This window comes from Mustela lutreola, chromosome 8 (genome assembly GCF_030435805.1).
Source record: "Mustela lutreola isolate mMusLut2 chromosome 8, mMusLut2.pri, whole genome shotgun sequence".
Taxonomy (NCBI): domain Eukaryota; kingdom Metazoa; phylum Chordata; class Mammalia; order Carnivora; family Mustelidae; genus Mustela; species Mustela lutreola.
Genome location: NC_081297.1, coordinates 106483383 through 106496077, shown reverse-complemented (window position 1 = coordinate 106496077; position 12695 = coordinate 106483383). Strand labels below are relative to the sequence as shown.

General features: G+C 32.1%; 1 protein-coding gene across 1 annotated transcript in view; it reads right to left on the bottom strand.

The window, feature by feature from the left end:
• TRHDE (thyrotropin releasing hormone degrading enzyme) overlaps positions 1-12695 on the bottom strand; it is a 381409-nt gene that overhangs the window by 83477 nt on the left and 285237 nt on the right. Inside the window, exons 10-12 of the mRNA XM_059186345.1 lie at positions 9903-9991; positions 3099-3229; positions 2936-2991 (exon numbers count right to left, since the gene is read on the bottom strand). Coding sequence (XP_059042328.1) covers positions 2936-2991; positions 3099-3229; positions 9903-9991 — 276 coding nt within the window. The remainder of the gene's footprint in view (positions 1-2935; positions 2992-3098; positions 3230-9902; positions 9992-12695) is intronic.

Here is a 12695-nt window from a genome sequence, read left to right as displayed (position 1 = left end):
CATACAGGATGTTACCTTATCCTTACTGGAGAAGACAGATTTCAGGCATGGGAGTGCAAGTGAAATTTTTTTTTTCTTTAGTGAATAGTAATATTCCCAACAGATAAGAGGGAATGCAAGTGGGAAGGAATTCACATAATTGGCAGTCACCCTGACTTGAGGTCATGGGCTCTGCTGTGCCAGTGTTGGCTGTTGAATCTCACCTCTGCCCCTCACTTAAAAGCTGTGCAACCTTCGGCTAAGTGACTTAACTCCCCTTAATCTCTATGTCTCAGCTATAACATGGCTAATGTAACCATCCATCCTGAGGGATTACTGAGAAAATTGCACAAGGCCATTCATAAGAGCCTCAGCAGAATACCTAGAATACAAGTTTTAATAAATATTTGCTTTTCTTCTACTTGCTATCTTTATTTTTTTTAATATTTTATTTATTTATTTGACAGAGCTCACAAGAGGCAGAAAGGCAGGCAGAGAGAGAGGGGGAAGCAGGCTCCCTGCTGAGCAGAGAGCCTGATGCAGGGCTCGATGCCAGGACCCTAAGATCATGACCTGAGCCAAAGGGAGCGGCTTAAACCACTGATCCACCCAGGTGCCCCTAGCAGTTTATTTCTATTATATAAAAGAGGTCCAAAGGTATACAATTATGATTGGCATAGGATTTTCAGAAGACATGGTAAACCCAGGTTTCTATTTTACTATTTTCCACCTTCAGTGATAGGGTTCAGCACCTCTTAATTCAAGATGGTTACTGGAATTCTAGCCATTGCATCTACATTTCCGTAATGGCATACGTGCTATCTTTAAAGAAGCCAAGAAGAGCATGCTATGCTTCGGAAACTGAAAGGCTGATACAGACTGGTAGCAAAACTATGAAATTTTCCTAGGAAACAGTGACCCATGATAACCCTCACCTCCAAGTTATGGCCAGGCATGTGCCTATAGAAATCTGATTTTTGTATTTACTCACTTGCATACCAATGGGACAACTATCTCAGTATCAGTAAAACAAATTTTAATATATATTCAATGAGATTTGCATTATTTTCCTGGTGAATTGTATAAATGATAATTAAATTATTTACTCCAAGAATGTAAGGCTTCCAAAACTAGAATTGAAAACAATGTTTTGTCTTAGTCAAAAAGGAATTTAATTTTTGAAAAAAATAATTCATCCACTGGAATTCAATAAAATATTCCATTAAAAACTAATGTAATGAAGATGAGTCAAAGATCCTTTTCTTTCAGTTTTCATCTGCCCTCCAACTTTAGGACATTTGCTACTTATATGCTTTCTCATCATTGTTTCAAATCCATAAGAATTCACATAAATATATGTATGTATTCATTATATATATATATATGCAGTAATATTATATATTACTTATTAACATTATAACAAGTATTAGTAACATTAAGAATAAGTATTTCTTATTCACTTAGTAACATTATATATATACATATATATATATCAGCAGCAATAGTAATTTCATTAAAATAATTAATTTAATTATTATGATTAAAGAACCAGGCAATATAGAAAAACTCATAGGATTTGAAATGGTAGTTTTGTGTGTGTGTGTGTGTGTGTGTGTGAGTGTGTGTGTGTATAATATATATCTACAGTAATAATATTTATTATAATGAGTTGACAGCGTTGGGCTCTATAGCCAGACTACCTGGACAAAGCCCTGGTCCTGTCAGTTACTAGCTGTGTAAATTTAGGCATGATGCTTGACCTCTCTGAGCCTCAGTTCCCTTACCTATGATATGGGAATAATAATAATAATAATAATAATAATAATAATAATGATAAATCTACATATCTCAAAGGTTGTTGTCAGAATTAAATGAATTGCTACATATTCAACAGTTAGAACAGTGTCTGGGCCCTTAAGAGTGTTTATGTAGTGGATGGTAAGAGGTCTCTTCTAGTCCTCAAACCTTTACTTGTGGTGCTACCAACACAATTCTCTCCTTTTCCTGCTTCTCTTTCAATGCAATGTTACATTTAAGTACACTGTCTTACTGGCTTTCTGTCCTTTTTAAACTTCTATGTCAAAGTAATCTTCATGTCATACTGAATACTTTACTCAGAGTCTTCATGTCTTATTATAGAATCAAAGGTACATCTTAATCATTACTCCATATATTGCTATCTTGGTGGGCCTTCTTCTAGCACTATTATTTCTAAGTTTCTGCCCAATAACAATGGATTATTAAAATTAAAACTGTACTTGGATGTGGAACAATTCAAAATACTTAAAGGACTGAGTTTATTTTACTGTTTAATCTCAACATTTACTAAATAGCTTGAGTTTACAATCAATATTATTTTAAAGAAATAACTGTTCAATGACTATTCCAAGGAATAACTCATACTAGCATTGTAAGTCTAATGATGAAAATAATATAAATATTACCATAACAAGTACAACTAGAGGCTTCTGCTATAAGATTGATATACATTTTGTCCAGAACAGCTTTACTCCATGGAATATTTATTTCTGTCTTGCAGCACAAGCTTCTCATAATGAATCACATACAAAAAACATTAAAAAAAGATATACGAGTATATGTTGGGAAAAAAATTGCTGTTGCTTGAAGGTATTTTCCATCAAAAATTAAATATGGCACAATGGTCATTTTGTAGAGTTCATTAATGAAATTGGGAAGGGATTATTAATCTCCAGTGTTAAATTGAACTTACAGTGAAAATTGATCAAGCTTCTCCTGATTCAGAAATAACCCCATGGCTACTATTGATCAAGAGTTTGGGACAGTGATTATAATTCATATCCAAATACCAAAAAAAAAAAAAAAAGAGATAGAAATTGTTCTTAAAATGTTTCTTATTCAAAACATGTAATATTTAGCTTTATAGAGGAAGCCTTATGGACACAGTTTTCTTGTGAAGATCCACTGGAAAACATACCTGGCCAGGCTGAAGGCATCGTCAATCAAACCTGCTCTGTTACTGACAGAGAGAACCTATGAGATCAGAAAGAAAGAAAGAAAGAAAGAAAGAAAGGATGAATCAGGATTAAAATGGCACATGTTGACCTCTTGAAACATGTTTGAGAGTAAATCCAGTTTACCTCATGGTTCCTGATTAATTGATCAATTAATAATCGCCAATTCCTTAAATCATAGTTGACTCTAAAATAGCCAGTTTGATTGATATTCCCCAGCAACCAGCTTCCTTTGTCCAAAGTTATTCTGTGGTGCTCTGAAAACAACATTTTTGGGGGTAAAACAGATTTTAAATTTATGGGTTAAAATGATATGAAAAAAAAAAAAAATGATATGAAGTATATTTTCTAAATAATGGATATTAGAGTAAAAATAATAAAAAGAGAACACCGTGATAAATACCAAATTGAAATTTAATCTTTAATCAATTCATCACTATATCTAGAATTCACTAGAAAACCTTCAGTTGTTTACTCTATTACCTCAGTTTTCTCATAATTAACATTTTTTTCTTGATAAAACCTCGTTACCTATACACAATGTTTGTCTCAGATAAATGTCACCAAGAAATTGCCTGGATTCATGTGACTTCTAGTTAGATTGTATTTAAATATGGGGCTAGAATAGAAGAAACGGTTTTAGATGCATATTCTACTTATTTTATTCAGTAAGAAAGTGATTAAAACAACAGGACTCATTCATTTTAAAGTCACTATTGTTTCTTGCCTTTTTTCTTGTGCTTTTTTGGAAGTACTAATAAATAACAGTCTTTCCAGCATCATCAGTAATGTTGGAAAAAGGAAACTCATTTATTTAAGACTCTAATATTTCTACATATAATTAGAACAAAGATAATAAATTCTGTTTATTGGAATCACTTTGGAAAATTGTAACTTGATTATATTCCCCAGCTAATTCAATTAAAGGAAGCCAGCAAAAGCAATCTTATAACTTATATATTTAACTCCTTCAAAATATGGTACAGATGGAGAACTCCATTCACTTTAATGTCAGCCTCTGTTGACTTCACAGAACCATAGCTTACAATTCTAATCATTTGTGGATATTCTCAGGACCCATGGTTCACAGAAGTTACAAAATGTATTGTTTACTTAAAATTTATATTTTATATACACACAGACACACACACACACACACCAGTCTACCAAATTCCACAATTATTCAAAACCAGAAGATGCATCACAGAAAACGTTTGTATCAGCTCTGATTGGGACACACAACCTCCAATTCTCACCTTATTATCCAGGTTTTTTACACATCAGGCTACAAAACAAGTTTTCTTTTCCTCTCTCTTTCTGAAACACTGAATCTACATTCTCTTTCAAGTAGAAGACACACAGGAACAAGGTGTGACCACAAAAATTGAGTGAACATTAATGACTATTAATTGCTGAAGTGGAGTGAGCTCTGAAATGGGGTGAACTTCTTAAGCTAATGCCTGTTATATTTTGCCAATTTTTATAAATGTACAGTAAAGTAAAAAATGCATGTTGAACATAAAAAATCTAATCTTTAATGTTTCGAATAGCACATCAGTTTTTTTTGTCACTTTTATAAATAGTATCTGTCAGAACAGATAAAGAAACAAGGCTCAGACAGGCTAATCGAATGTCCAAGAAAGCTGGGATGGTCCGTCTCAGGTCTCCTGACTTGGGTGTCCTTTTCACTACAATTATACTCTATTGATACAAGATGGTATAGCACTTTTCCTGTAATATATTTCTCACATTCTTAAATCGATTTGAAAAAGAGGGACATAGCGTTGGAAACAAGAATTAGAACCAGAGCAAGATAGCTAGATTTTTGTTCCAGTTCTCCTAGACTTAAATGTTTGAGCTTAGGCCACTCATATAATCTAATCTAATCGCATTTAAGTTTCCTTCCAACTCTACGACTCAATGGAAGGAAGAATGGTTTTCCTCAGTGTAAAATTTTACCAGGCTTCATCTATGGTACTTAAAAAAATAAATCTATCAGATAATGCTTTAAAATATTAATAGTTTCCCAACTTTCTGATTCTTTGTTGAGATATTTTTCAAAACCTTAATGTGCTTATGTACACAATTACTTTGAAGTTTTAGAATATCACCCCCTTTTACAAATATAAAAATAAAAAATAATTAACAAAGGGTATGACATTTTTAAAAACTTAACCATCTAAAGCAAGATTTCAATTAATCATGTCCAAATTCAGTGAAAAAAATTTAAGATTAAAATATTGAGGATACTGTTTCTCTTGAACGCTGTCTTGAAGAATATGAGGATTTTTACAACACGTTTAAGTTGTGATTAAATTCATGTGGATTAGGTGCTCACTCTGACAGCACATATACTAAATTCACTTGGGTTAAGAGTAAATTTGAGGGGCGCCAGGGTGGCTCAATGGGTTAAAGCCTTTGCCTTCAGCTCAGGTCATGATCCCAGGGTCCTAGGATCAAGCCCTGCATTGGGCTCTCTGCTCAGCAGGGAGCCTGCTTCCTCTTCTCTCTCTGCCTGCCTCTCTGCCTACTTGTGATCTCTGTCAAATTAATTAATTAATTAATTAATTTTAAAAAAGTAAATTTGATTATTTTGATCTAAGAAGTGTTATTTTTTGAAGAAATTATAATATTCAAGAATCAAGTTTAATATATGAATATGTGATTTAGGTCTTTACAATTCTGAAATAGTCATCAAATCCTATGATATTAAATCTGTTTTTTAAAAAGTTATTCTTGTTCACATTTTAGAGAGCTGGGAAAATTTAACTTCATGTGGTACACTTGGCTATAAATTGGTGATGGACATTAAGGAGGGAACCTACTGTAATGAGCACTGGGTGTTATATGTAAGTGATGAATCACTAAATTCTACTCCTGAAACCAATATTACACTGTATATTAATTAACCAGAATTAAAATAAAAACTTGAAAATTCAAAAAATTTTTAAAAATTAAAAAAATAGACTTACGGAATTCAACGGCTTACAGGTAGAAAAGAGACTAATTAAAATGGGAAAGCAACCCCTATACCTTCTATTTCATCTGATAAGAATAAAAAAGGCAAGCATCTATTGTTATAAGTATGCTATTATTAAATTGATAACTAAAACCTGAAGGTTATTACTGTTCATGAATGTTTTTATGCCTTTGTTATAAATGAAATCTTTGGAGAAATGATTCCCTGAAAGATTTTTTAATAGATTTTTAAATGTCTTTTTTCATTCTAGTTAATTATATCTTTAAAATGTTCTTCAAATTAACTAATGGCAAGCAATGAATTTTAAAGAGATCTTTTCCAATGGCTTAATGAGGTATGGTATGTGATGTGTACCAAAATAAAAAGTATGAAAGTTGTGTTTTGAGTGTTAGTAATAACAACTTAAAATTGTATGTAGAATGTATCCAAAATGGCACAAAATTTAGATTATATCAGGGCACAGAATAGTTGGAATTTTATAATATTTTGGGTTTATAGCCTATACTTTCTGCACAAAAAGAAGATGATTAAGGCTTTCTTCTCTGTATTGGCCCGTTGCAGAAAAATCAGAACCTGGTGATTCACAGACCTGTACCCCTGGGGATAAAAATATATGTTTATAAAAAATAAAAAAAAGTATAAAAAAAAAATTAAAACAAACAAAAAGTTAACCAAAGTAACGAGGGTAGCAGCACATACTTGTTGCCTGTATACAAGTTGCTTGTACATACTTGTATACTCAGGTATAACACATACTTGTTTTCTCACTGGACTTGTGTGAGAATTGAATTAGAAAATGCTCCATAGACCCTATAAAGAAATGTACATGTATACAATGGTAACATGTTGAGTAATTAGCTCATCAGCAAAGCAACCTGCCAAAATCTTAAAATTTTATGTGTGTGTTTGTGGTTTAGAGGGAATATGTTTAGGGGAAGAAAAAGCAAGCTCCTAAGACAATTTAGGCAACTTATTTCTCAAACCCTAATTTCCTCATTTGTAAAATGGAGATAAAAATAACACATTCTAAAGCCTTGCAAGTCATACAAAACAATGCTTAAGGCAAGCACTATATCATTACATTATTTTTAATGTTTACTTACAATTTCAGCATCAATTTCCCTTTTACTCTCAATCTTTTCTTTCCTAACATCTGGCATTAAATTTACATTACACATTCATTGTTACCCTACAAGTTGCTATATTTATAAACTTTTGCATTCTCAATATCTCAGTAGTAAAAACAAAAGAGATAAATCCTTTTACCTTCTTTTAGTAATTTAAAAGTTTATTTAAAAGCTATTTTAGGCTAAAATGAACTATACCTTAACTTGGAATTAATTCGATATTCATCTAATGGGTTTAAAAAATGGAAATTTGATTCAAATCAAATTTATACTTTTTTAAATCACCACGACTGTGTCTTAATACCTGGTGAGATCAAATCTATATGACTGACAATGAAAAATTATAAAAACATTGATCTTACTGTTATAACCAAAAGGTAGACTTCTAAAATATAATGTTGGTAAGAATTGACCGAAATTTTCTTAATGTTTTTATGGAAAAACATTATTACCGATATTAGTTAACTATATTTTTTATCTTGAGTGATTTATTTATTTTTAGAGAGGGCAGTAAGGGCAGAGGGAAAGAATCTATACATGACTCCCTGCTGAGCATGGAGCTCAGTGTGGGGCTTGATCTCAAGACCCTAAGATCATGACCTGAACTGAAACCAAAAGTTGGACACTTAACCAACTGAGCCACCCAGGTGTCCCTAGTTAACTGTATTTTGAATAAAAGGAGATAAGAGTTAACAATCATTTTTCCCCTAGTCTGTGCCTTGTGTCAATTTTTTTTGTCATCAGAATGAAGGACTTTAAGACAAAACTAAAGAATGAGCCTGAACAGGGAAAACAGAATGGTTGTCTTTCTTTTAAGTCTCTCTTGGAAGCTTCTTCCAGATTTACATATTTATAAAGTTTTCAAGAAACATTTACTTTGTGTGGGCATTCCCCACAAAAGCGTCAGCACTACCACTGGGACCATGTTTCATCAGCCAGAAGACTGCTGTGATTAAATGGAAACTGACACACTGTAGATGGCACAACTCAGTATCAGGGTCAATATCAGTATCATCTCCCAGAGTTATGCACTGCACACACTAGGTAGTGTGCATGTCACATGTATTAATAAAGGTGACATTTCAGGTAAATGTAAATCATGTTGTTATTATTCCTGATTAATAATGAGAGACTACAAACGGAAACAACCTCTCAAACACACCTGTGGTTATTGGTCAAGAAGAGCTGTGACACTATTCCATGTACGATGTGTGAAACAAGAGGATACCATGTGAAAAAGAGCACACAGACAACTAGGGAGTTAGAGGAAATGGATGTGGGGAAAGTCGCCAAGAAGAATCAGGCTTGCCCTGGGTCTGTTCTCTACGAGTGATGTTTTGGCCTGATCCTGCCTTAATCAGTATCTTTGCTCTCTTGTAATTGTACCTCCCAATGAGAAATGTTTTACTTGTGTTTCTGAAAACTGTTCTATTTCATGTTCCTAGCAATCCCATGGAGGATCTAATAGTTAGGTCATTAAGTTAATGACTCACTGTTTTCACTCATCATTTCATAGCAAATTATGTAGATAAACAAAACAACTACATGAGAGTAAAAAAGCAGTAAAAAAAAAAAAAAACAAATAATACAGTAAGTGAATTAAGAATCATGGTATAAATGCTAATTCTAAGAAATAAAAAGAATAGATTATAATAAGCAACTTTAAAAGGAAAAACACTAATAAATTTTAAAATAAGCATTTCAATTCATCACTACATTACTTATGAATCTTTCATACACAATGTATATAAATAAAAGCGCACATTTTCAATAATATGTGATCATATGTTAAAATACCACATGAACATATGAGTAAAAATTCAACTGAAAATACAAACATTTATATTTTTGGTAAGCTAGATTAGATTTTGCTTTAAGAACTTTTTCTTGTAAATATGTATTTTGAGCACTTACATCTCCTTTATAATAGCAAGACTGAGGGACAGACACAATGTTTGTTATTTGTTTATGCCTCACTTACTGCAAAAAAGAGTTTGTGGCTGCTTAGAGTGGTTATGAAATAAGACAATATCAATTAGCAGAATGGAAGAAAGGAGTTAGAAAAAACAAAATGTGGACATACTTGACCATCTACATCTAAATCTAAATAAAATGTTACATAAAAGATGATAATTGGCTTTTTCTCCAGTTCAATAGTAAACAGAAATTAAAGAGACCTGTTTCACATCTAGCATGAAGGATTCAGATTGAATTCAAGAAATAGCTTTCTGATAGTGAATTTAAATAGGGCGCTATCTTATTTGAAGATTTTTAGAAACAGAATAGAATCTCATCTTTCTCTACTGCTTGAGAATTGACCCTAGTTTAGGTGATGCTTTAATGACCTATCAGGGCCCCTCCCTTCTGTGCCTATAATTATCTAATTTTATGGAGAATATCGCCTTGTCCATTCTTTAAAGAGCCAGTGTGGCAAAAAGAAAATAGCAGGAAAATGGAATTGAAAATGGTGACCTCTGTTTCATTATTTGGCATACTGTTCTATGGGGAGTTTATAATTATAATTTAATTACATTTGACATTAGAAAATGATACAGTTTAAAACAGCTAAAAGTACTATCAATGTTTTGTTTTAAATTTTCTCTTTACCACCAATGACCCAAAGGAACTTAAGAATTATATAGGCATATGAAAATTAGACTTAAACTATACTATACTTAATTTTGTAGAGGTGATTATCATTCTTCTATATTCTCTTTCTAATTTGTCTTTATTCACATTTTTATAAAGGTTGAAACCAGAGGTTAAGTTGCTAAACAATTATCTGAAACCAAATAGTTCCTGAGGGGAGCATATATATTTTACCTGATTTGTTAGACACCCAAATAATTGCTTCTGAAGACACATGGCTTCTATTTCCTACCACAATAGTTAGTGGAATCTGCCACAGATAACTGCAAAATATAAAGGAAGCTTTAAGAATAAAATTGGTTATAACAAATAAACAAACAACATTTGCTATGCACCTTCTGGATGATTTCCATTATTCTCTTTAGGGGAAAATTAAAAATCCCCCACTTACAAAAGTAAGGAGTAAGTCAAGAAGATGAATTCACTTCTACAATGCCACTAAGCAGACTTAGCCTATAAGAGTTTTAATTTCAATATAAAAGGGAGACTTTAAACAACACAATTTATCTTGAAAAAAAATTTGCATTTTACATTATGGAATAAAAAGTAGCTAAAATCAATAAATCAGAGCCACACCAAATATTGATTAAAGTCTCAAAATAACTCCCTTCTCCTTGTTTCTATGTTAAATTAATGCGTATTTCAGTGGCTTGATGCATTTACATTTCAACATTATACTTGTTTATTCACTTAACTATCCTAAAAAGCAGTAGTATCACATTTTACAGAAAAGTTAAAACAGCACACCTAAAGTTATTCAGCAAAGCAGGAATGAAAGGTGAAAGTAATCAGATGCCCCTAAAATTCAGATCAATATAAAGATTAGTGCAGAACACCTTTAATGCTGTTTTCTGAAATGAAATTTCCAAACTGGTGTGTGAAATCATCAACCAACATTCAGGGATCAGTCAGGAGTCTCAGCTATTAAGAGAAGCATTTTCTAGAATTTGCCTTTTTGTAGGAAAAAAATGGAAGTTTACACTTGTGCATGAAGTAGTATCAATTTAATCTCAAATGGCTACCCAGAGATAAACTGGATGGTCTTACAATAAGTTCAATGACTACTTTATGTTCCTTTCTATGAAGTACAGCCGAATTATGTTGACTTATCATTGCACTATTAACAGCAGGGGTAGCCAATAATATCTAGTATGTGAAAAATATTTTTGATTTTATGGAAGAGACACTGTGTGAGTTCTATAATTGGGAAAGTAAACAGAGAATTGATAGTTTTTCAGGAAACATACCAGGGATTATATAATTACAAATATAATGAATCTGCTTTGGGGGGATGGGAAGAGAAGACATTTCCTCTAAATCTGTTATATGGAATTTAATTACTTTGTCATTTCATGTTTCTCATTCACAATAAACAAATGTCAGTAATGTAACAAATCTAAGTGGAAGAGTGGAAGAAATTAATAATTTTACACCAATTGCCCTCCTATGATATGTAAAGTTAAAATAATGTGTTTAAAATTCTAAATTTTAAAAATATTATGCTGTATTTAATCAGCAAAATATTTTTGAGTGCCAACTACATGGAGACACTAAGCTCCACCACAGTGGAATCCACATGGTTGGTCAGGAAATCAATAACCTATATACCCAAACGTATCATTTTTAAAGTAGACATAAATGAACATAACCCATGTAAGCTCTTATTCAAAGCCTGCCAACCTCTTCACATAATACCAAGAATATGGAAAATATTTAATAATGGTATTACTATAAGAAAGACAAAGAGAATAGATATATATTTCTTTAACAGTTGTTCTCTAAAAATAATGACTCTTCTTTGATTAATTGAAAAAAAAATTTAACAGACAGTAATGCTTAACTGTGTGTCTGACTCTTAAACCACATGCTCATATTTGTAAACCTAATATCTTGAAAAAACCTAGAAATGGAAGGCGTTCCAGAAACTGCTATTGAATTGGATCAAATGGGATGAGACCAAAGTAAAATGAAAGGAACCAAATCAGTTAATCCGAGATTAACTTTACGAACTTAACTTTCTGGTCCACATCTTCCACATTGAGTTGGGTCAACTAAATTGAGAAGTCAAACAAGTATCCGTTAAAGGGCAAGGAATATACAAAATTGAAGATGTTTAAAGATCCTCAAGGATAAATGTGCCTTTTTAAAGCATGATCTTAAAATGTGAAATATTATTTGCCCCAATATAAATAAATATACTTTTGCATTTATTTAAGCTGTATTCTTTTAAATAGTAGAACTAGAAACAATGATAATATTTCTATGGTAATGCTTCAGTATTTGAGTTTTAGCAAAAGTTTCCTAAGTACAAGAAAAAGAAATTCTTCTTAGAACCTGGGTGTTGCTTACAGTCAATGCCACATCCCTATGGGAAACTTAATGCATGGCAGACACTTAATCACACAGCTGTTCAGATGCAAAAGAGTTAACTATAAAGTATTGGGATCCAAACACTTGGGCATTTTGTAAAACTTTTGAAATAGTCTTCTGTATTCTTCCCAAGAATGTTTTTACTCTGTGTCTGTGTGTGTATACGTCTGCATGATCGTGTATGCACACAGTTAAAATGTTTATATTGTCACAAAAACAAAATAAAAAATTACAAATTACCAAGCCTATCTAAAATTTGTATTCATTTCTGAATTGCTATACTATGAATCCTGTATATTGTTTTTCATAACTTTCCAAACAACACCTATCTGGTCTTTTCCCAACTTCATTTTGAAGTTTCATTTGAAAAATCAAAGAAAGCTCTTTGCTTGATGGTTAGAACTTAAAAGAGAGGAAGACACGAAACATGGTTGAGTGAAGCGTGGTGTGCTATAAAGAAAATCTCAGACTGCAGTGGGTTATGTTTGAAGAAAAACTAGAAAAAAGCATTTGTGAAATTAAATTGTGTCCTTAGCTACCTAAGTTGAATTTTAGTCATCTCATTTTAAGCAGAAAAAAAAACAAAAAACAAACAAA